Genomic DNA, 22,885 nt, shown 5'->3' with positions numbered 1-22,885 from the left:
TGTAAGGAGACAGTATTCCAGCTATGACATGAAAATGTATTGCCAGCCTGCCTCAACCTGATTTCTGTTCCCTCCATGGTGATGTCATGTGGATTCATTGACGTTCTGAGAGTTAGATTCTGATCTCCTTCATGCCAGTTCAAATCCAAAGTCTGCAGAAGTCACTGGAGCTACTCCATATTGACACTGGGGTAACTGATCAGAAACTGGCATCAGAGCCACACACACAAAAAAGTCATGACTCAAGACAGGTTATCCTTAGTGCTTTGGCACTGCTATCCAGAGTCAGCTCTGCATTGAAAGACACATGGGCTGGGATGTTCAAAAGGGGTCACCATTGGCCTATCTGCTCCCAAATGAAGTCAATAAAACTTCTAGGCCAGTGCAGGAACCCTTTGAAAGTCCCATCTGCTGTATCCTAATTTGCTGCTGTGGATGATGATACTATAATACCTGGTATAGCAACTTTAATTCCAAGAGTCCGAAGCACTTTCCAGACAACTAAGTAAGCCTCACGTGCTTGTTAGGTAGGTAAGGGATATGGCTTTCTTCTCCATGGAACAGCACCCACCACAGGGGTTCAGTGCAGCATCTGTCCAACAGCACAGGGCAGTAATTTAGGACACAAAAGGAATAAGCAGCCCATACCTGATTGAGACATTGGGGAGACTTTAACTAGGCCAGATATAATGACCTGTACTGGAATTTTGCTAGCGTGTGTTGGGGTAACATCCCTACAATTATGAAAAGAGCTGTGGGTTTTAAAGGACTAAGGTATTCCAACACAGACACTCATAGAATCATGGAAGAGACCTCAGGAGGTCATCTGGTCCAACCCCCTGCTCAAAGCAGGACCAACACCAACTAAATCATCCCAGCCAAGGCTTTGTGAAGCCGGGCCTTAAAAACCTCTACGGATGGAGAGTCCACCACCTCCCCAGGGAACCCATTCCAGTGCTTCAACACCCTCCTAGTGAAAAAGTTTTTCCTAATATCCAACCTAGACCTCCCCCACTGCAACTTGAGACCATTGCTCCTTGTTCTGTCATCTGCCACCACTGAAAACAGTCTAGCTCCATCCTCTTTGGAACTCCACTTCAGGTAGTTGAAGGCTGCTATCAAATCCCCCCTCACTCTTCTCTTCTGCAGACTAAATAACCCCAGTTCCCTCAGCCTCTCCTCGTAAGTCATGTGCCCCAGCCCCCTAATCATTTTGGTTGCCCTCCACTGGACTTTCTCCAATTTGTCCACATCCCTTCTGTAGTGGGGGGACCAAAACTGGATGCAATACTCCAGGTGTGGCCTCACCAGTGCTGAACAGAGGGGAATAATCACTTCCCTCAATCTGCTGGCAATGCTCCTACTAATACAGCCCAATACGCCATTAGCCTTCTTGTAAACAAGGGCACACTGCTGACTCATATCCAGTTTCTCGTCCACTGTAATCCCACGGTCCTTTTCTGCAGAACTGCTGCTTAGCCAGTCGGTCCCCAGCCTGTAATGGTGTATGGGATTCTCTCACCCTAAGTGCAAGACTCTGCACTTGTCCTTGTTGAACCTCATCAGATTTCTTTTGGCCCAATCCTCCAATTTGTCTAGGTCACTCTGGACCCTATTCCTACCCTCCATCGTATCTACCTCTCCCCGCAGCTTAGTGTCATCTGCGAACTTGCTAAGGGTGCAATCCATCCCTTCATCCAGATCATTAATGAAGCTATTGAACAAATCCAGCCCCAGAACCGACCCTGGGGCACTCTGCTTGATACTGGCTGCCAACTGGACATTGAGCCACTGATCACTACCCGTTGAGCCCGACAATCTAGCCAGCTTTCTATCTACCTTATAGTCCATTCATCCAATCCATACTATTTTAACTTGCTGCCAAGAATACTGTGGGAGACCTTATCAAAAGCTTTGCTAAAGTCAAGATATATCACATCCACTGCTTTCCCCGTATCCACAGAGCCAGTTATCTCATCATAGAAGGCAATCAGGTTGGTCAGGCATGACTTGCCCTTGGTGAATCCATGTTGACTGTTCCTGATCACCATCCTCTCCTCCAAGTGCTTCAAAATGGATTCCTTGAGGACCTGCTCCATGATTTTGCCAAGGACTGAAGTGAGGCTGACCAGTCTGTAGTTCCCCGGGTTCTCTTTTTTCTGTTTTTTAAATATGGGCACTATATTTGCCTTTTTCCAATCTTCCAGGACCTCCCCCTATAGCCACGAATTTTCAAAGATAATGACTAATGGCTCTGCAATCACATCAGCCAACTCCCTCAGCACCCTGGGATGCATTAGATCTGGACCCATGGACTTGTGCATGTCCAGCTTTTCTAAATAGTCCTTAACCTGTTCTTTCACCACTGAGGGCTGCTCTATTCCCCATGCTGTGTTGCCCAGTGCAGCAGTCTGGGAGCTGCCCTTGTCGGTGAAGACCGAGGCAAAAAAAGCATTGAGTACTTCAGCTTTTTCCACATCATAGAATCATAGACTTTAAGGTCAGAAGGTACCATTATGATTGTCTAGTCCGACCTCCTGCACAACGCAGGCCACAGAATCTCACCCACCCACTCCTGTATCAAACCCCTAACCTATGTCTGAGCTATCGAAGTCCTCAAATCATGGTTTAAAGACTTCAAGGTGCAGAGAATCCTCCAGCAAGTGACCCGTGCCCCACGCTGCAGAGGAAGGCGAAAAAACCCCAGGGCCTCTGCCAATCTGCCCTGGAGGAAAATTCCTTCCTGACCTCAAATATGGCGATCAGCTAAACCCTGAGCATGTGGGCAAGACTCACCAGCCAGACACCCAGGAAAGAATTCTCTGTAGTAACTCAGATCCCACCCCATCTAACATCCCATCATCTGTCACTAGGTTGCCTCCCCCATTCAGTAAGGGTCTCACACTTTCCCTGACCTTCTTCTTGTTCCTAACATACCTGTAGAAACCCTTCTTGTTACCCTTCACATCCCTTGCTAGCTGCAACTCCAATTGTGCCTTGGCCTTTCTGATTACACCTCTGCATGCTCAAGCAATATTTTTATACTCCTCTCTAATCATCTATCCAAATTTCCACTTCTTGTAAGCTTCCTTTTTGAGTTTAAGCTCACCAAAGATTTCACTGTTAAGCCAAGCTGGTCGTCTGCCATATTTGCTATTCTTTCTGCACATCGGGATGGTTTGTTCCCTGCACCCTCAATAAGTCTTCTTTAAATACAGCCAGCTCTCCTGGACTCCTTGCCCCCTCATATTAGACTCCCAGGGGATCCTGCCCATCAGTTCCCTAAGGGAGTCTAAGTCTTCTTTTCTGAAGTCTAGGGTCCGTAATCTGGTACTCTCCTTTCTTCCTTTTTTCAGGATCCTGAACTCAACCATCTCATGGTCACTGCTGCCTAGGTTGCCACCCACTTCTACTTCCCCTACCAATTCTTCCCTGTTTGTAAGCAGCAGGTCAAGAGGAGCACGGCCCCTAGTCGGTTCCTCCGGCACTTGTACCAGGAAGTTGTCCCCAACATGCTCCAAAAACTTCCTGGTTTGTCTGTGCACTGCTGTATTGCTCTCCCAGCAGATGCCAGGGTGATTGAAGTCCCCCATTAGAACCAGGGACTGTGATCTGGAGACTTCAGTTAGTTGTCCTAAGAAAACCTCATCTACCTCATCCTTCTGATATAGCAGACGCCTATCACGACAACACCCTTGTTGCTCTTGCCTCTAAACTTAACCCAAAGACTCTCAACAGGCTTTTCTCCAGTTTCAAACTGGAGCTCTGAGCAATCATACCGCTCCCATATCAGTAAGTGGCCATGAGAAAGTCTAAGGGAGTCAACTGATACCACATTGCCTGTGAATTTGGCCTCTTAACTAGCAGTTTGGAGCAAGAGGAGCTGCTCAACTGACATAGGAGACTGAGGCAAATAAACCTGGGTGGAAGGGTTCAAAATTCAAACTTTCCGGTGAGGGGGGAAAAAAACAGGATGAAATTTGTGTGAAAACATTATTCTGTTTTTCAACTGGCTCTAATTGCAAAGGTGATCAGGGTTCAATTATCGTTTGGACTCACCCACATGGGACCCCAGGGGAAGTAGGAACCCCTCCCTGGGTCTCTGTGCAGCCTCCCCAGATCTTCAGGCCCACTATTCCCCAGAGTAGGTGAAACCATCACTCTGCCCACCCAAGGCACCAGGTATCACAGAGGAGGAAGTAATTTCTGACTGGTATAGGCCAGTAGCCAACTTACTTCCTTCACCCCCCAGAGCGTGGAGGAATCAGGGAGGGAATCGTGCTTCTCTGAGGATTGAGTTATTCTCTGTATTCTCTAGTGCTGAACTGGCAAAGAAACAAAATGGCTTTTAGGATCCAAGCCCGGGGTCTAGACTTGACCCCACTTGATCCAAAAGAATATCTGATGCCAGCAGTGTCCTGATCCACAGTGTGATTTGTGTTCTAGTCGGATCCACAAAACTATCACATCGCCAAACTAAGTAACTCTTTGGGCAAAATAATCATGACCCATTATTTTCTGGCACAGTTTCCCATTTTTTTTAAATAAATACTTCAACATAAAGAAAATAAACAAAGACCATGCAAGTGATAGTCTGAAGCTGCTAAAGTTACATTGCAGGAGAGATGGAACCAGCACAAGGAAAACATTCTTATGGGGTTTTTTTTCCTGAAGAAAATTGGTTAATCTTGGGTTCAGACTTTCACTCACTCAGCAGGCGTGTCCCACAGTATTTACTTAAAATTGCAGCAAAGTGCATTAAAACAATGTTAAAGATGAGCCACCAACCCGCAGAGAGAAAATAAAACCAAGGACACTATGATTTAAGACTGGGGCATGCTTGGTGTCCTCAATTCAGATGCTTCTTCTGCTTTATCATCTGGTGCCCCTTTGTTAGCTAGTGTTACAGATGCAGTGAAGATCTTTGCAAAAGAGAGTGCAATATTTCAGCGTAATGTCCCGGGTTTACTTGTATCCGGGAGAGGTCTTATAAATATCGGACCTGATTCTCTATTGCCCTAAACCGCACGCTGTCATTTATTCCTGTGCAAAGTGGGCAGTAAATGCCATCAGATCAGAAGAGCAGTGTCCCACACCATGGTGGCAGAGATGTAAGGGTGTATCTCTGTTTCAAGCTGGAGGCATCAATTCTAGCTTGAGGAGACAGTCCCGTACTAGTGCCGATCAAGCTAGCACGCTACAAATAGAATGTATCCATGGCCGTGCGAGAGATTAGCTGCCCCGAGTATGTGTCCAGTGTCTCGGATGGGTCTGGGCTCAGGACAGCAAGCTCCTCCCATCGCTTGCGCCGCTGCTGCTACGTTCTATTTTTAGCATGCTAACACTATCAGAGCTAGCATGGGTATATCTCCTCGAGCTGGAGTTTAAGCTTCCAACTTGAAGTGTCGACATTCCCCAAGGCTACGTCTTCACTGTGGAGGAAGGGGCATGATTCCCAGCTCATGTAGACATACTCACGCTTGCTGTCACTGAGCTAACGCACCAAAAATAGTAGTGTAGCCACGGTAGCATGGGCACCGTTGCTAGCCGCCCCGAATACAAAGCCCCCTGAGCCCCATGGATACGGACTCGGGACGGCTAGCCCATCCTGCCGCGGCCCGTGCTACCACGGTTACACTGCTATTTTTAGCCTGCTGGCTCGATGAAAGCTAGCACAGAGTATGTGTATGCAAGCTGGGAATCACCCCCACAGCTCATAGTGTAAATGTAGCCTTAATGACAATGCATGGGGCAGGGCAGAGGGGAAACAGGGCTCCTTGTGTACTGTAATGCTGTAGGGCAAGTCTAAACAGGGTCACATTTGAGAACGAGCATGAATACAGCCCTGTGAGTGGGAACTAGTTTAAAACACGCACTGTGCACTGATGGCTCACTTAGCAGACCCACCATTCAAGAAGAGCAAAGAGGCCGCCTAGTTGATTTCAACAGGTAGCTAGGGGTTCTGCCAAAAGGGTCTGGCCAGAGCCTCGCAAGCTTCACCAGTCTCTTACCAGCAGATGGCCATTGCAGCCATGGTGTAGTTTAGAGCAGACTCGGGGTGTGCACTGACAGTATTTCTGCAACCCAGTTTTCTTTAGATGACCTCTGTTCACACAAAACAGGCTGTCCTCAACTGTGGGCCGTGCAGGGTATTTTATAGTCTCAGAGCAGAATCCACTTTCCTCTACTGCTCGTCTAAGACTGAGACAGCTGTTTCTTAATATCCACAAACAATGATATCTTTGGCAGCGCACTTGCATAGAAGCTGTCTGAAGCTATTTTCACATCAGTCCCTTCCCTTCAGCCGCCACAGCCCATCAAATCCTCTCTCTCAGCCTTTCCAGCCTGCCGTCGGAGCAGGAGGAGGGAGGAAATGGAACATTTTATTTCTGATTTATTGTTGGTACATGTATATCCAGCTACCCACTAGAAGGCATCAAAATTAAAGAGACAAACCCAGCAGTTGAAATAAAGACACGCTATCTGGCAGCCTGTCCCAGGGCAACGAATCAAACAGTTACCACTGAATTAAAATCTACGGCCTGATGGCCAAAGGTGCTAAGCACCCGCTCCTCCCATTGGACCAGACTGTCCCCAGTGGCAACTTGGCACCATGGGTGGTTATATACTCCAATCTGATCTGGTAGCATTTACCACCACTGACCCCTTATGCTCTGGTGCCCTGCACCTTTTGCAGTCATTTACACGAGACCCAGTTGCAGATGCTCAGCACTTTGGAAAAACAGGCCATTAGTATTTTAAAAATGCAAAGCGTCTGGAGTGGAGGGACATCTGATGCAAAACTTCCATGTAGCTTGCTTGCATTTGTTTTTTGGGATTCAGTGGTGTCTAGTGTTTAGGGTGGGGGACTGAGAGTCAGGACTCCTGGATTAATCTTGCTTTATCAGCAATGTGATATGATAGTATGGACGAGCTGCTTATAATCCCTCTTCTACAGTTTACTCGTCTGTAAAATGGGTATAATAAGACTACCCCATGGGACAGAGAGGGTTCAGAGCTCCTAACGTAGTTGCCTTAAATCCTACCACATTCCTGTGCGTTGGAACCACTCCCGTCTGCCTGGGATCATTGTTCTGTTTGGCATCTTTTCACCAGCACTAACATTTACTTTGAAAAAGGAAAGAGAAAAACACAAACACCCCCAGTCTCCCTCACCTTCCAGACCTCCCCCGTCCCAACACACACCAACACCCTAAACGGAAAACAAACTGTGGGCTCAGAAGCCCTCCAGTGTCTCTTTGTATGAGTTCATATCTGGAAGAATGAGCCTGTAATATAATAACTTGGATTCCGACAGTAGAGAATTTATTGTGGGATCTTTCACAGGTGGAAATTATTAGAAAAAGCTAAACAGCTTAGAGGGCAAAGGTTTTGTTTAAAATGCATAACAAACTGTAACTTAGCACCATTTTTATAGCAGAGCTACAGAAAGCAGTTTTTGGCTTCACATGGGCAGCAGGCTAAGGAGACATTCTACTTAACAGTTTGTCTCTTTCAGGAAGGACACGGTACAAGCAACTAGCTTTGGTAAATAATACTCCCTCTCCTGTCCAGTTGGTAAATGGTTAGAAGCAGGACATGAGTGATATTTGATATAGATGCAAGATGCAGATTCCAGATTTCAAGCAGGGTGTGGGGGGGAAGGCGTTTGGCTCTGGAGTTTTGTATCAGCCAAAGGTGGGGGGGGGGCCCCACTGGTACAATTCTGAGCCAGAATTCTAACGGCAGCAGGAAAGGGGAAGCATGAACCATTGTTGCCAGCTCTTGAGATTTTATCATGAGTCATGTGATATTTGGTGTTTTTCTTAAAGCCCCAGCTGCTGGAGTCAGGTGACTGCATGAGACTCTCAGCTTTCATTTTTCAAGAAGTTGGTTTCTAGCCCTCCTGCTTGCAGATAAAAGCTTGTAAATGTAACCCAAGTGTATCCTAAAGGCTCAGAAAGCAAATATAAAAAACCCCAAATATATCCCTCTCATTATTTTGAAGCTATCTCCTGATTCTGTGGGCTGACTCGTGCCTCAGTCTGGCCATATTGTTGAATCCATGATTTGACTTCTCAGCCCATTTCTTCTCCCGGGCTTGTCTCCGTGGGATCAGTGTACTCAGACCGGGAATCACTTGTATTCTGCAGCAGGGTCAGTAGGTTCCGTTGCCACCTGTGGCAGATCTGTAGGCAGAATATATTCCAAAGACAAACTCTGAAGGGGAGAATTTTGCCTTAACTCTGCTAAAATGAGAGAGGTTGTGCAAAATCTATTACATCACACGATGGCACCGATTGTAAATTCAAATCTAATCTCAGAGGCTTGCCACCCACGGTCTGTAGCACCTGTGTGTACAGATGTGGTGGGGGGGTGGATACACTTCTAGCAAGATCTGACAGTTGAATCTGGCTGTCGCTCACAGCTGTCTTCCCTCTAGATTACACTGTAGGGGAATTCTTACTGGAGATATTGGTCCACTGTTGAATAGTTGCACTGATTATTTTCCATCCTTTTGGTATGTTGGGAGAAAGCATGCCTGAACTCATAAGCAAATGTCTGGTATGAAACTGTAGCGACATCTGTGTAGTATTTTAATAGGGCTGCATCTGTTTTCATGGAGGGTAAGTGAGATCCCAGGGTGATAGTGGTCATGCACACACCTGGACAGCTAGAATGAACTACTGTTAGCCAGACGTCTACATGAGTGGAATGAGTTGATCATAAGGCTAACTGTCCTAAGAGCCTGCAGAGACACCTACAGATTAGCAGATATGCCTGTTTATCTAGATATCCAGCCATAGTCATCAATATAGCCAGGGTTGGTCTTGCCAAACTCTGTGGCCATGGGGTGGGTGTTGTGGGAAGGAACAAATACAAAGCCATAATACTCCTTTGCCCTGCTGGCATTCTAACCATTGGTGCCTCAGCCCTGGCTGACATTCATGCCTAAGGCCCTACCAAATTCACGCCCATGGAAAATGAGTCACAGACCATGAAATCTGGTCTCCCCCATGAAATCTGGTCTTTTTTGTGATTTACTCAATACTATAAGGTAAAAGTATACAAAAGTACACCCCAGTTCTGTGCTGCTGCTGGCGGCGGCACTGCCTTCAGAGCTGGGCACCTGGCCAGCAGCTGCTGCTCTCCGGCTGCCCAGTTCTGAAGACAGTGGAGAAGGAAGGGTGGCAATTCCATCACCCCCCCCTCCAATAGATTTGCAACCCCCTTTTGGGTTGGGACCCCCAGTTTGAGAAACGCTGGCTTAAGGGCTTTACATGTTTATATGTTGCCACTTTTAAATACATATTCATATTTTGTTATAACACTGTGAAATTTAAGATTTAATTATCTGAAACCATGAAATTCAAAATTTTTAAAATGCTATGACCATGAAATTTATGAAAATGGACAATGAATTTAGTAGGGCCCTATTCATGTCCCTTCACAAGACCTTACATGCTATGGCCGCTGGCTACAGGCACGTGCTGGCTGCAATAGAATCAGTGAGCAGTGGTTGCAAGGATGGTTCTGTGTGCACTTTCACAATACCACACGAGCTGAAGTCACGGATGCAGGGCTGGTCCATCCATGATTAGTCAACTTGCATTTGCTACTGCATGGTTCACTCCAGATGTGAATCCTTTTGGGTTTCTCAGAACAGCCACACAAGTCAAGGATTGGGTTAAGAATCTGGCCCATAAAGGGGCCTTGACTCCAACTGTGCACCCAGAGAAATAAACGTAGACAGCTGATTTGTGAGTAGGAATACCACTGCACCCACCAGCATGGCCCTCGGCTCCTACATCACCGCCACGCTCAATAACCTTTTTGTTTCTCTTTTAGGGCCGCTGTATCAATTTCACCCGAGTGAAGAATGCTGAGGCACCGCCGAAATACCCACTCAACCATGCACACCCTCCCTCCTCTCCGCCCCCTGCCCCGATCTACAACCCTCCACCCCCTGCCCCGATCTATACCCCACCTCCTCCCAGTTCCCCCACTCCTCCCACCCCATCCCCATCGTCCACTCTCCCTCCACTGCCCCCGCCTCCCCAGGCCCCGGCCCCCAACCGAGCCCCTCCTCCCTCCAGGCCTCCCCCTCGCCCTTCCGTCTAGGGGCTCAGCCTTGTCCCTGTCTCTTCCAGAAGCATTCGGAGGGCTCTTTCAGCAGTACTGTAACAAACTTGTCTTGGGGGGGAGGGGGCTTATAGGAAGCCTTTACATTCTGAAATGGGTGACAATAGAACAAACCACTTATTAGTCTTTTTATCTATTTATATATAATCCCATAATGCATCAGTCTTGCCAAACCAGCAAGGAGAGAAAATCCAGGGGGCTGCAAAAATGAGGCCACTGGAGAAACATAAATCACTAACGTTCACTTCAGCCCTCCCATCCTCTGTGATTTACCACAGTGATCCTGGAAGAAATTGGAAATTAGACTAGCTCTTAGAAAATTCAGAGACTGTAGGGCAATCCTCCACAGTGAAGGGCACAGCTGAAAGCTTCCTACAGATCCTGTGGACATCACAATGGGCTACTTTGCCACAACTGCATGAGTTCTCTTCTTGTTGCAGTGCTTCAGATTAATATGGAAAGCTGATTATTTCTCAATGCCTGCGAACAGCAGGATAAAATAACGAGGAGTGTTAGAGCTTTGATTTTTAATCTGAAAAAAAAAAAAAAGCAGCCATCCCAATGGACTTTGTTCTGGAGAATGAACGGGGCCATCATCCTTTAGTTCCCAGGAGGGTGTTGGAGTAGGTGTCTGGTGTAGGATTTGTGTATGTTGTTATGTGGAAGTGTGGGTGAACGAGGCTGAAGTACTACTAGAAAAATGAATTACATGTAAAAGAAAAAGAAAACCCACAGGAGGGCTCCAACCCCACACCTGAAGAAGAAGAGTTCATGAAAGATCAGCCTTCCATGTTCTCAGCAGGCTGTAGGGGTCCGGAGACCGCTGAGCAAAGGAGCCTATGGAAGAGAAGGTTGAAAGAAGAGTCGTTACACTACGCTTCGCTAACAGTGCCTGTCTGATGAGTGCAGCAGAGTAATTCAGTGACCGTTTCCATTTTAAAATGAAGGTTTCTGAAACAGCTGAACTGGGAATGAGTGGTTGGTTCTATTAAGTTTTTTTTTTTAACTGCAATCCCCTTAGGCTTCTTAAATCCTGTAATTGTCATCAGTTTCACAGAATCTCACCCCTGCCTTTTTTGTTTGCAAATTGCCCTCTTCCACCTTACCAACTTCTCTGCTTTGATGTTTGTTTTCCTTTCCTGAATAAGCACTGGATGTCTCCCATACACTTTGTCAAAGGGACACAGTGCGGCTACATCTTGCTCTTGTCACTTCCATTATCAGTTGTTGGCCAAGGCGAAGTCATGCACAAAGTTGCCTGAGATGGGAATCAGTCTTCGAAGAAATGCACTGGCTGCATTTCTCCATGTTTTCTCCTTCTTTTTATTTTTTTCCCAGTGGTACCCTCCCCCCATAGTTTACAATACTGCGTATGTACACGTTTTAACCTATAGTAAACTTCCTGAGCACCTGCCTTTGTAACACAGTGCTAGAAATAGACAAGATCAAGATTAAAGTCAAACCTCTGCCTCCCTAGTTTACTTTTACAATCAGCTCCCATGACATGAATATCTCCCTAGAAATTGCCACATCATAAAGACAAATCATCTTTGTAGCTACAATTCTATGAATATCGAAGGGTTTTCATACTCATGTAAAGCAGGTGGTTTTTCAACCACAGATACGCTTTGCCAAGTAGTTACTCCAGTGTTGTTGGAAATATTGCTTTTCTAGGGGAAAAGGCTATTCAAGAAAGAGGAACAGAGCAGATATAAAGATAAAGACCCAGTCAAGGAACGAACTGGGATATTTTTTGTCAGGGACCTTTATAAACAGTCCCTTTCTATCAGGCTCAGATTCAGCCCAGTTGGCACTCACCAACCCTTTGGTCAGTGTGTCTTATGTCATGTGGAACAAATGACTTCATACAGGGATCACAATGTCTCTGAGGTCTGCAGCCATGTGCGGGCTGTTATTTGAAAGGGCCGATGTAGCCACCATCACAACTGTTTTGTCTGCAGGCAGCACAGAGCAGTCCCCACTTTTGACATTCACTGGGTTAGACGCTACTCAGACTGTAGCAGGTACTGGCCACAGTCGGTTCAACAAGACGACGTTAGGATTGTCAAGTGGGACTGGAAATCTTGGAAAGCCCTGCAAAGGTTTGGTTGGACTTCCCCTTGAGATGGATGCCATCCAGTTAAATAGCTGAAGATGGAAAGTGTAATAACTGGGAATAGTGTAATAACGTCCCACGGGATTGCTAGGTATTTCTCTTAACAGATCCTCAACAGGACAAAAAAGTTTGGAAAGAAAATTATTTTTTAACCAAATGACATTAAGAATATCTTTTTTTAGTGTCAACCAGTAAATCAGAACAACTGCTGGGGGAAAATAAATGAGTTTATTACTCTAAGACTAAAAGTAGTGTTTGCAGATTCCTATACAAAATTCTTTACCACAATTTAAGAGGAAAAAGCCCCCCCAAACTCCCTCCCCCAAAAACAAACTTAAACAGAGTAACAGAAAAGCTTGATCAGGCCAGAAAAAAAATAATTTTAATGTATCCCTGTACTACAATCCTTCTCATGAGTAAAAACAAACTCCAAATTGTTGTTGTATATATTGTTGTTGCATGCTTACCATATGTTAGATGGAAGCATTTCCTATCCAGTGTGGATAAAAGAACATTTTTCAAGTTGTAGTAAATTATTATAAAGCCAATGATATTTCATGGCATGTTATTGTATCAAGCTGTGCTTGTTGTATTTTTGTTCTTTATGTTTGTATTGCTTTTTATAAATGTACAAATATTTCCTGTAGTGACGAGTACCTGCTTTACATAGCATTAATTGAACTACAAGGAAGATGGGCTATATACACTCCTCGATCCATTGAATGGGAGTTATGCACATGGATCTAGGGTAGCGTATAGCCATACTGCAGTGGGTGTGTATAGAAACACCTAGTGATAAGCAAATGCCTATTTTTTATTAACTGACCACAGAATCATTAACTGGTTATTGACCAGCTATTTACTAGACATTGAACATGCAGGTTATTAACTGGACATAGAATCAGAGTGCCCACGGGTAATCTAAGTTACTTGTTTTCAGTAGGCCCTGACCATGTAAAATGTACTCAGCAAAACCAGAGCAGATGTTGGCTAGCAGAATTTACCTCCAGTGTCGTATTTAAAATCAACCTATGGGTGTACAATTATGCAGGTTTGGAACCTGGTGCCACTGAAGTGAACGGGGGTTCTGCAATTGACTTCAACAGGCACAGGACCATGGCCACATTTTCTGGGGCTGCAGTAGGTGCATGTACTAAATTGAAAGGGACATGGCACAAACACCAACCTTTGTGCATGTATGCAGAGGCCCATTTGTGTGTTCTGAAGAGGCTTTCAGCAGGTGCAAAACATCTAGGTGCACGGTCCTTTGCAGACATGTGCTCCTGCAAATGTGTGGCCCTAAGTTTCCGAAGAGATGGTCCTAAAGCTCTGAAATGAATTTTCCCAAAGAGGAGAAGATTTCTGATAGCAGATGGGTCTTTAATCTGTAGCAACCTGCATGAAACTTGGAGGCAGGAGCACAGATTGGAGGAGGGAAGCATTCAGAGAAGGCTTCAGAAAGTCAGCCTGTGTGCATGTGGCTGGAATGCTAGCTGCAGATTCAGCATCTCTGTAAATAGTTCTCTTAATAAAGGGCTAGTTTAGGTTTACAAGCATGGAGTCCTTTTATGTATTAGCCAGCATGTAGTACACGAAACATAATCTGGCAGACAAAAGCGTAACAAAATCCAGTGGCAGGAAACTGAGGCTAGACAAATTCAGACTAGAAATAAGGCACACATTTTTAACAGTGAGGGTAATTAACCATTAGAACAGTTTACTTAGGCATATGATGGATTCTCCATCACTAGAAGATGGGATGTCTTTCCTAAAGTTATGCTTTAGCTCAACCAAAAATGATGGGCTTTATGCAGAAGTGACCAAGTGAAATTCTGCTGCCTGTTTTAGGCAGGAGGTCAGACTAGATGATTGGAAAGGTCTCCTTCTGACCTTAGAACCTGTGAATTTATGAAAGATCAGGTCTTAGGGAACCAGGTGGGTAGCTGCACTCATCTCTAAATTTCATTGTATTGCATTAATATGAAGAGAGAAAAGGAAATAACTAAGGTGCGGCAGGTGGAGAGATTGGGGAGAGGGAAGGGAGTAAAGGCACCTTTGCCAAAGCCAGAATCTGCATGGAAATTAAGACCAAAAGGACATATCTTCACCTGAGTGGGACTATGGTGATTGAGATCAGCTGAGGCTTGGGCCCAAAACCCATTGAACTTGCGTGCTTAAAGTTAGGCTCCTACGTTCATATTTGGGCACCTTAGCAGAAGCGAGCTGAGTTTCCAAGGTGCTGAGCCCCCACCAACCTCACTGAAATCCAGGGGAGTCACAAGTGCAGGGCACTTTTGAAAAAAAAAAATCGGACTCCTTTTGTTGAGGTGCCTAAATATGGAGTTAGAGGCCTAGCAGAGAAAGGTGGCTGGAAGGGGAAGCTGGAGAAATTCAGACTGACAATAAGGTGGGAATTCATAATGATGAGAGTAATTAACAGGGAGGGTAATTAACCAGCGGAACAATTGAACCAGGATTAAGGTGGATTCTCCATCATTGGCCATTTTAAAATCAAGGTTGGATGTTTCTGTAAAAAATCTGCTGTAGGAACTATTTTGGGGAAGTTTTCTGGCTTGTGCGATACAGGAGGTCAGACTAGATGATCACAATGGTCCTTTATGGCCTTGGAATCTATGAACTTGTCTACACTCGAAATGCTACAGTGGCACTACTAAAGCTGATGGGAGGGGTTCTCCCATCAGTATAAGTAATCCAACTCCCAGAGAGGAAGTAGCTAGGTTGATGGAAGAATTCTTCTGTCCACCTACCTCTGTCTGCACTGGGGTTAGGTTGATTTAACTACATGGCTCAAGGGTGTTGATTTTCTACACCCCTGAGCAATATAGGTGGGTCAGCCTAACTTAGTAGTGTTGACAAGGCTTATGAAACTTTAGGCAACCAGGTTTGACAATGTTGGCCATAATTTCACATCGCCTTCCAGTGACAATTAATGCTATGCAAACAAGGTTGAATGAACTGGTGTACTGTATACAGACATATGGTACCCTATGTATCCCCTCCCGATAGAACTTTCCTGTTGTACATATTACAAAGCTGTCATTCCAAACTAGCCATTTGAAGGCAAATGTTCATTACAGAACAAAAGGAAGGAGCTGAACGGTGAAACATCTGCTCTGCAGTTTCAACAGGAATTAGGGTTTCATTTTTTGTATTGTTTTTACCACTTGCACATGCAGAAATATAGAAGTAATAGAATTGGTCTTGATAGCAATGAACAGCTCTGAGTGATTTGCTCTGAATAGGACACTCAGGCCTGGGACTTATATTATTCTTTATTCATGTACATTTTTTATATTCAATGCTCTACATCAATCTGTGTCCAACAGCCTGAAAGAAATCTGCAGTAGCATTTGATGAGGATTAAGAACATTTCAAAATGCTGAAAAGTTACAAGCTGCTGCTGGCTGTAATTTGAAGCCTTTGTTCAAATTAGCCTTGTGATCTTCCAAATTCTCCAGATACTCCATGTTGTGTCAAAACATGTTCTGTCATCATTTAGATGATGGGGAGTTGGAAGGGAGGGGAGGGGGCTGTCTAGTTTCTTTGAGAACTCTAGCAGTGTTTGAGTCAAGAATATTGCTAATAGCTGGGAATGATGCAACAGTGGAAAGGAAACGTGCTTTATTTTTTGATATTGACTTCAGTGTTGATATCCCAGGACTGGTTGGAAGAAGACAGTTAAGCCAGGTTTAAATGATGATGTTCTACTCCCTGTGTTTGTTGCATGTGTCATTTGTTAAATTCAGTCATTACCCTTGCTGATCTTGAGGTTATTATTAAAGAACTACACTAATTCATGCCTGTTTCTATATGTTGTGTTTACTAGACAAAGGCGAACGCACTAGGAGAAAAGCAGGTGAACCTGCTCCATGTAAAACTTCCCTTTCATCAGTGTGGCATACCAGTGTTCTGCTGTTGTGGGTTCTAATAGAATATTTCCTTCCATGGAGGAAATGAAGGGAGATTGATGAAGATGGATGCATAAGTGGCATGACAAAGGCCCTGATTCAGCAAACCATGTAAGCACAGGCGTAAATTTAATCATAGAATATCAGGGTTGGAAGGGACCTCAGGAGGTCATCTAGTCCAACCCCCTGCTCAAAGCAGGACCAATTCCCAACTAAATCATCCCAGCCAGGGCTTTGTCAAGCCGGGCCTTAAAAACCTCCAAGGAAGGAGACTCCACCACCTCCCTAGGTAACGCATTCCAGTGCTTCACCACCCTCCTAGTGAAATAGTGTTTCCTAATATCCAACCTGGACCTCCCCCACTGCAACTTGAGACCATTGCTTCTTGTTCTGTCATCTGCCACCACTGAGAACAGTCAAGCTCCATCCTCTTTGGAACCCCCCTTCAGGTAGTTGAAGGCTGCTATCAAATCCCCCCTCATTCTTCTCTTCTGCAGACTAAACAATCCCAGTTCCCTCAGCCTCTCCTCATAAGCCATGTGCTCCAGACCCCAATCATTTTTGTTGCCCTCCGCTGGACTCTTTCCAATTTGTCCGCATCCTTCTTGTAGTGTGGGGCCCAAAACTGGACACAGTATTCCAGATGAGGCCTCACCAATGTCGAATAAAGGGGAACGATCACGTTCCTCGATCTGCTGGCAATGTCCCTACTTATACAGCCCAAAATGCCGTTAGCCCTCTTGGCAACAAGAGCACACTGTTGACTCATATCCAGCTTCTCGTCCACTGTGACCCCTAGGTCCTTTTCTGCAGAACTGCTACCTAGCCATTCGGTCCCTAGTCTGTAGCAGTGCATGGGATTCTTCCGTCCTAAGTGCAGGACTCTGCACTTGTCCTTGTTGAACCTCACAAGGTTTTTTTTGGCCCAATCTTCTAATTTGTCTAGGTCCCTCTGTATCCGATCCCTACCCTCTAGTGTATCTACCACGCCTCCTAGTTTAGTGTCATCTGCAAACTTGCTGAGAGTGCAGTCCACACCATCCTCCGGATCATTAATAAAGATATTAAACAAAACCGGCCCCAGGACCGACCCTTGGGGCACTCCGCTTGAAACCGGCTGCCAACTAGACATGGAGCCATTGATCACTACCCATTGAGCCCGATGATCTAGCCAGCTTTCTATCCACCTTACAGTCCATTCATCCAGCCCATACTTCTTTAACTTGGCGGCAAGAATACTGTGGGAGACCGTATCAAAAGCTTTGCTAAAGTCAAGGAATAACACATCCACTGCTTTCCCCTCATCCACAGAGCCAGTTATCTCATCATAGAAGGCAATTAGGTTAGTCAGGCACGACTTCCCCTTGGTGAATCCATGCTGACTGTTCCTGATCCCTTTCCTCTCCTCTAAGTGTTTCATAATTGATTCCTTGAGGACCTACTCCATGATTTTTCCTGGGACTGAGGTGAGGCTGACTGGCCTGTAGTTCCCTGGATCCTCCTTCTTCCTTTTTTTAAAGATGGGCACTACATTAGCCTTTTTCCAGTCATCTGGGACCTCCCCCGATCGCCATGAGTTTTCAAAAATAATGGCTAATGGCTCTGCAATCTCACCCGCCAACTCCTTTAGCACCCTCGGATGCAGCGCATCTGGCCCCATGGACTTGTGCACGTCCAGTTTTTCTAAATAGTCCTGAACCACTTCTTTCTCCACAGAGGACTGGTCACCTTCTCCCCATATTGTGCTGCCCAGTGCAGCAGTCTGGGAGCTGACCTTGTTCGTGAAGACAGAGGCAAAAAAAGCATTGAGTACATTAGCTTTTTCCACATCCTCGGTCACTGGGTTGCCTCCCTCATTCAGTAAGGGGCCCACACTTTCCTTGAATTTCTTCTTGTTGCTGACATACCTGAAGAAACCCTTCTTGTTACTCTTAACATCTCTTGCTAGCTGCAACACCAAGTGTGATTTAGCCTTCCTGATTTCACTCCTGCATGCCTGAGCAATATTTTTATACTCCTCCCTGGTCATTTGTCCAATCTTCCACTTCTTGTAAGCTTCTTTTTTGCGTTTAAGATAAGCAAGGATTTCACTGTTTAGCCAACCTGGTCGCCTGCCATATTTACTATTCTTTCTACACATCGGGATGGTTTGTTCCTGCAACCGCAATAAGGATTCTTTAAAATACAGCCAGCTCTCCTGGACCCCTTTGCCCTTCATGTTATTCTCCCAGGGGATCCTGCCCATCTGTTCCCTGAGGGAGTCAAAGTCTGCTTTTCTGTAGTCCAGGGTCTGTATTCTGCTGCTCTCCTTTCTTCCTTGTGTCAGGATCCTGAACTCGACCATCTCATGGTCACTGCCTCCCAGGTTCCCATCCACTTTTGCTTCCCCTACTAATTCTTCCCTGTTTGTGAGCAGCAGGTCAAGAAAAGCTCTGCCCCTAGTTGGTTCCTCCAGCACTTGCACCAGGAAATTGTCCCCTACACTTTCCAAAAACTTCCTGGATTGTCTGTGCACCCCTGTATTGCTCTTCCAGCAGATATCAGGGTGATTAAAGTCTCCCATGAGAACCAGGGCCTGCGATCTAGCAACTTCTGCTAGTTGCCAGAAGAAAGCCTCGTCCACCTCATCCCCCTGGTCTGGTGGTCTATAGCAGACTCCAACCACGACATCACCGTTGTTGCTCACACTTCTCAACTTTATCCAGAGACTCTCAGGTTTTTCTGCAGTTTCATACCGGAGCTCTGAGCAGTCATACTCCTCTCTTACATACAACGCAACTCCCCCACCTTTTCTGGCCTGCCTGTCCTTCCTGAACAGTAAAGGATGTGCTTGAGTCCTATTGACCTCAATGAGTATGTCTACACTGCAAATGGAGGTGGGCTTGCCTTTAATTGAGCTAGTGTGGGTAACAATGGTAGTATAGACATGATAGTACAGACTGCAGCATGGCCCAGCAACCCAAGTACGTACCCAGGGTCCCTGGCGGGCTTGTATTCAGGCAGCTAACCTGTACTAAAGCCCATGCCCAACCATGTCTACACTAGATTAAAGTTAGCATGGATGTGCTTACCTGTGCTATAATAGCACCTCCGTTTGCACTGTAGACATACCCAAATGAGACTTAAGCAATGTGCCGAAGTATTTTGCTGAATAGGGGCCCTCCTTGCACACGGTGTGCGAATGGGAGCTTGCAAATTGACAAGCCACAACATTCTTTGCCAAATCTGTCTCTCCATCTGTCTTGTTGCCAGCATTGAATTTGCTGGGAACATGCAAACGTTCTCCTGAACCATTCAGCAGGGTGTAATGTGCCAGGTTGTGCACTGCACCTCATTGCAGACTACCTGCCAGAACCAGTTTTCCAACCCACCTATCCATTCGTATCCTCCTAAAGACTCACTTTTGCCACCATGTCCACAACAATGAATTAAAAGCTCCACCAGCTTTTCCAGTGCAACTTCTATTCCATACGGGCAGCCTTTCATACTGCAAACTCTTTAGGATAGGAATTGCCTCTGTGTTGTATCCTGTACAGTGCTGAGTACACATTCACACACCCCCTGCCATTGCTTAACAAATAGCACCCAATATACTGGAATCTGACAGCCCCTCCTTCTGAGTCCTCTGTTTTGGGGTTCCCTTCCCAACCTGAGCCACCAAAACCCTGATTTTCAGAGGTGCTGAGGATCCCACTGAAATCTGCAGAAAATCAGGCCTTAGATGTCTCACGTGGGGACTCAAAAATTGGGCATCCAAAATAAGTAGCCATCCCTGAAAATGTGGGCTCTGGCTGGTCTTCTATGGCCTACCCCCAGCTTCCTTCAGCATATTTAACACTGCAGGCTTAGGCCAGTTTTTGCTGTTGGATCTAACGTACCTGACCCTAACTACTGCAAGGAAACCGGAAGAGACTCACTCTGCTTGCAGTGTCTTGCTCCTCAGATCAGAGCAAGAAGCCTCATTTCTGGGGCTTGTCAGGGGAAATACAGCAGAAAGTCACAGCCCTTCCCCCTACAACACAATACAGCACAATTGCAAGCTGTCCTCATCTACAAGAAAAGGCTATCAAAGATAGGCTGTAGGTCCAGCCCTAAACTTAGCACGAGATTTAAACTTGCTCAGCTCTGTTTGTAACTCAGGGTTTTCCTCAGGCATTTCATCTCTGCACTGAGCATTGAGGCCAATAGGTGGGGACTTTGTGGGGAGTGCATTAGAAATTGTATACGCTTCCTGAGGGACTCAAACAAGAGCATAGGAAAACAAAACCACAAAGAACTGTACAGTCTCAAATAAATTCTCTCCCCTCTGTCTTAGAACAGTGCCCTGCCCTAACCTGTTTTCTGAGGAGATGGAGCAGCTTCATTCTCAGGACCAAGTCTGACTAGTAATGTGGAGTGTTAACGCTTAAAAGGGGGCCTGATTTTCAGAGGACTGCCTGCAAGTCAGGCCCCCTTAAGGTGTCTCAGCTCAGGTTCCGCAAAACATTAGGGATTTCAACAGAAGTTAAGAGTCTAAATGCCTTTGAAAAATCTCTGGCCCTAACTGCTTTTGAAAGTCAGTAGCAGGCTACTGTGCTTTGTGAGTTCTGCTACTTGTTAGCCACTGCTGATTACTCACCTGTGTCTCTCAATTAGCCCCAGCTGCACTTGCCTCTGCCTAGTAGCAGGGAGTGGTGCTTTGCTTCCCTGGTACAGTTTGCCTGAAACTCCTGGAAGCTGCTGTCTTTTCCTAGGTTAAGCAGCTCTGGGCTGGGTGAGGGAATGTCAGCGTAGTTCAGTGTGGGGTTTTGCCTTTCAGCTGGGAATGTCAGCCTGCAAAGAAGCTAACACGCAGCAAGAGATGGTCCCCATTCCACTTGGGGGCACAGCAAAGTACAGACTGCTGGCGCTATCTGAAGGAGCGTGAGCGGTGAGTCTAATTTATACTGTATCATTCCTAGCTTCCCTAATGTATTGTTCCCAGTTTCCCAGAGCAGTTGAGATTACAAAGAAAGGAGACTGTTTCCTCAGGGTCCTAGAGGAGGAGACAGATTGGAGCCATTAGTCTCTTGTTTTAAAAGTAGCTCCACGCTTCTGAGGATTTACCATAACAGATGAAACTATCATGCCTTTGAGTCAAATTTCTGTTTCCAGCAGCAGCCATGCAGGAAGGCCAAACAAACAAACAAACACACACACACTCTCTTCCCACATGTGCACCCAAACTAAGCCAAAACCCACTGCAGTTAGTGAAAAGATTCCCACTGACTCCAATGGAGTTGGATCGGGCCCATGACCAATTGCCCAGGGATTCCCATGTGGGTGCGAAGGGGAATAATTCTTTCCTAACCCCTCTGTCAGTCTTCTAGTCTGGAGCGTGAGAGCTGACTACATGTATCTTGGCATGCAAACTGTCTGGAGACAGCCTGAGCAATATAATTTGAACACCCCAGTCCCTAACATCAGGGGTGTTTGGAATCATGTTTTTCCTTTGGGGGCATAGTTATGAGAGTTGTCCTGAGTCATAAATATTCTCCCTTTTAAAAGCCCTCCAGGATATTTGACTCTGACCTCAAGAACAGATGAATTCTATGCTGGGCAGGAAACAGGGTGATTTTTTTTCTAATTCTAATATATAATGTGTACAGTTTGCACATGCTAAGTTCATAGCTCTTGTAAGGAGCACAATGGAAGTCTCTCACTAGATTCAAAATATGTTCAGAGTCTTGGCTATTTTTTAATTTTTAAGACCAAGAGGTTTTAAGTGGTGCTCATGCCCTCTTTAAAGAAACACGTCTATACAACATGCACTGGTAGATAACGTAATGGCAAATAGAATAGGTTCCCACTGCCAAAGAAATTCTGTTGCATGCAGGGGGGTGGAAAAATCACTGAAAATCTGGAGCAGTTTTCCCCAGCAATGTGTGGTATTTGTGTGTGGTGGAGTATATACACACACACACATATTGTTGGGGTGGTTTTTTTTTTTTTTTTTTTTTAATATTTAAAGAAGAGCAAAGTCAGACCTAATCAGAACTCAATGATGCCAGCATCTTGTACAATATACAGGTTACTATTAGGTCAGCGTGGATCCTGCCTAAACAAATTTGATCATGAAAGGGGGAGGGCGGGAGGAGTCTCTTGATTCACGGAACTTCTGTAAGGTGGATATTTTCCTCTTAATTCCAAAGGTGTTTGTATGTGTGCTCGGAAGCTGCAGTACATATGGTGTTGTCTTGGCCTGTGATTTGAGAAAATCTCCTGAGCTAAGCATGCCCTAGCTTAGGGTGACCAGATGTCCCAATTTTATAGGGATAGTCCCGATATTTGGGGCTTTGTCTTATATAGGTGCCTATTACCCTACACCCCCGTCCCAATTTTTCACATTTGCTGTCTGGTCACCCTACCCTGAGCAGGAATTTTCAATGCTTTTTACAGACTAATTAATTACTGTAGCTCCCAAAGATGCTTTGGGATATTGTTATACCCATTCTACAGATAGTCACTAAGGCACACAGAAGTTCAGGGAAATGAATATGATGTATGGCATAATTTACAATCCTCCTGGTCTATTAGGAATTGATGTTCCACTGTTTATACACATTCAGAAGCCCTATATCATCTCTGTTCTGAGGGCCTGATTGTGTATGTCACTGTGTGTTTAGGGCACTTAGCAGCTTTTAGAAGATGCTCAGCAGTTGGCAGGGTCAGGCCCAGC

The 22,885-nt window shown here is 45.5% G+C and overlaps 1 protein-coding gene across 2 annotated transcripts in view; it reads left to right on the top strand.

The window, feature by feature from the left end:
- ANTXR1 (ANTXR cell adhesion molecule 1) overlaps positions 1–21,109 on the top strand; it is a 186,540-nt gene extending 165,431 nt beyond the window's left edge. Inside the window, exon 18 of one of the 2 annotated variants that reach the window (XM_005285200.5) lies at positions 20,987–21,109. In XM_005285200.5, coding sequence (XP_005285257.1) covers positions 20,987–21,094 — 108 coding nt within the window. In that variant the 3' untranslated portion in view covers positions 21,095–21,109. Of the gene's footprint in view, positions 1–9,849; positions 16,078–20,986 lie in introns of those variants that run through there. The other variant, XM_005285198.5, reaches the window with a different exon arrangement.
- Positions 21,110–22,885: the final 1,776 nt, after the last annotated feature.

The sequence above is a fragment of the Chrysemys picta genome, chromosome 2 (assembly GCF_011386835.1).
Source record: "Chrysemys picta bellii isolate R12L10 chromosome 2, ASM1138683v2, whole genome shotgun sequence".
In the NCBI taxonomy this organism is placed as follows: Eukaryota; Metazoa; Chordata; order Testudines; family Emydidae; genus Chrysemys; species Chrysemys picta.
The sequence above is the reverse complement of the archived record's forward strand: the minus strand, read 5'-3'. Positions and strand labels throughout refer to the sequence as shown.